At 36.8% G+C, this 2,500-nt stretch overlaps 1 protein-coding gene across 1 annotated transcript in view; it reads right to left on the bottom strand.

The window, feature by feature from the left end:
- Positions 1 to 972: 972 nt before the first annotated feature.
- LOC143018753 (uncharacterized) overlaps positions 973 to 2,500 on the bottom strand; it is a 60,030-nt gene continuing 58,502 nt past the window's right edge. The window contains exon 5 of the mRNA XM_076174334.1: positions 973 to 1,031. Coding sequence (XP_076030449.1) covers positions 973 to 1,031 — 59 coding nt within the window. The remainder of the gene's footprint in view (positions 1,032 to 2,500) is intronic.

The raw sequence follows: 2,500 nt of genomic DNA, 5'->3' as shown, positions 1-2,500 counted from the left end.
GGGCCAATCTGGAGTTTTCTTTTCCCTGTGATTGTTTTTTTTTTTTCTACTACTGCTTCGCTATCGCTGAATTTTCGCATTAAAGCCATAAGTTTATTTTCGTCGTTTTGCTTCAGGTTGTGAGCAAAGAATACAACTCATTTCTGGTATGTATGTTGAAAACTATGTGTAAAGAGCAGACTGCATTCCTTTTGGTGAAATGCAAAACGTATGGCTAATAGTTTTTGTTTAATTGTTAGCTTGCTTAGTTATTTGGAGGGCAGATATTTCCCATTCAATAATACCGGTATTTAGTATTAATGAGTTTCGCTTGTTTATGGTCCAGAAAATTATGGCCAGTGCACCTAAGAAAAAAATGCAGTCAATATTCAGTCGAATATCTTGCTTATGAATTCATCGAGTACCCACAGAATTCTGCAATGCCCATGTGCCTGATATGCATGGCCTCCATGTCAAATGAGAATATGCGCCTCTGAAAACTGAAAAAAAAAAAATCTGGAGACTGCGCATAAAGACAAGAAAGGCAAGCCGCTAGAGATTTTCAAGAATTTACGTGATGAGTTCCAAGGAAAGATGACAGTGAATTATATGTTCACCCAAAAAGTGGCAAAAATAGACATAGGAATGCTGGCTCCTCACAAGATATCCAATTTGATCGCAAAAGCAAGCAAACCTCATACTATTGGTGAATCTCTCATCATGCCGGCAGTAGCCATAGTGCTTCAAACAGTCATGAAGCAAAGTCCACAAGACGTCACTAGTGTTATTCCGTTGAGCAACTCCAGTATCGCGACGCATCGATGAAATGGCTGCTGATGTTGAGAGCCAATTAGTCTTAAAACTGCTGGTGAATGAGTTCTCGCTTCACTTTGACGAAACTACTTTACCTGATAGTTCTGCCCTTTTAATGACGTTCGGAAGGTTCCTTGATATTGATGGAATACATGAATGTCACCATCTAAGAAAGTGTCATTAAACTGCAGAATGACACAACAGCTCGAGCAGGGTTGAAGCGTAGAGGGCGCCATAAACTGTGGATAAATCAAGATGTGTATGAAAAGTACCCACTGCTCTGGAAGGAAGTGAAGTTGGTTCTACTTGCTTTTCCTACACCGTACTTAGTTGAGAATGGTTTCAGTCGGATGATGCACTTACTGCCAAAGACTCGAAACCGCCTTGATATAGAAAAAAGAGGCAATTTACGTCTTTCTCCGACATCTCTGGAGCCAAATATCGATAAGTTGGCGGCCCTGAAACTTTTGAAAAAAGAGCCAAGTTCGCCTACATGTATTCCTACTTTATTCATTTTGATAGTATTCAACAAATAAATTTATACAACTAATATTATTATTTGATTCATGCCTAAAGTGTTAGTCCATGATATTTTCACTTCTTTATGTGGTCAGAGTGAGGGATGGATGGAGTTAGCATGGGGGGCCACAAGGTTTTTAATCATGTCGAAAGGGGCCACAGAATAAAAAAAGGTTGAGAAACACTGGGTTAAATTACTGTCTATTTGCTACCTATTGGCTAAGTTCGAGTCCTCAGTCTGAGAGCCTCTGTTTCTTAATACACTTCCATCGAGATTCATACTCCTGTTAGTGTCGATCGTGTTTGCATGGAATTAAAATGGAAGTAAGATAATGTGGTTGATGATATGAATATTTGTGTACCATTCATTATTTGTTGATAAATTCCCAGTTGTGTACACATTACCAAGGGCCAATCATGCTGGGTATGGTTTGCGTATAAAGATTGTGTATACATACATAACTTGAGTATACATATTTTAGAAATGGAGCTTAACTTATGTCCATCTTGATGGTTGAGTTGGTTAAATCTCTGTCTATTCGTTACCTATCGGCTAGGTTCGAGTCCTCAGTCTTAGAGCCTCTGTTTCTTAATATACTTCCATCGAGATTCATATTCCTGTTAGTGTCGATCGTGTTTGCATGAAATCAATATGAAAGTACGATAATGTGGTTTATAAGATGAATATTTATGTACTGGGTACCATTCAGTGGTTATTGATAAAATTCCACTTGTGTACATACTTACAATGGCTAATCATAACAGTGATGGGATGAGTATAAAGTTCGTTGATAGCTATGTAACTCGACCATATATACATACATACATATATGTGTATATATATATATATACATATATATATATATATATATATATATATGTATGTATGTATGTATGTATGTATGTATGTATTTATGTATGTATGTATGTATGTATGTATGTATGTATGTATGTATGTATGTATGTATGTATGTATGTATGTATGTATGTATGTATGTATGTATGTATGTATATATAAGAAATTGAGTTCAACTCACATCTCTTTCGATGGCTGAGTTGGCTACTGTCCATTGGTTATGTATCGGCTAGGTTTGAGTTCTCAGCCTGAAAGCGTATCAGTTTTCGAGTGTGATTTTTTAAGCTACATACTGCTGTTAGTGTTGATCGTGTTTGTAAGGGTAAAAATGGA

The sequence above is a fragment of the Oratosquilla oratoria genome, chromosome 35, assembly GCF_046742065.1.
Source record: "Oratosquilla oratoria isolate Oo_2021 chromosome 35, ASM4674206v1, whole genome shotgun sequence".
Lineage (NCBI taxonomy): Eukaryota > Metazoa > Arthropoda > Malacostraca > Stomatopoda > Squillidae > Oratosquilla > Oratosquilla oratoria.
The sequence above is the reverse complement of the archived record's forward strand: the minus strand, read 5'-3'. Positions and strand labels throughout refer to the sequence as shown.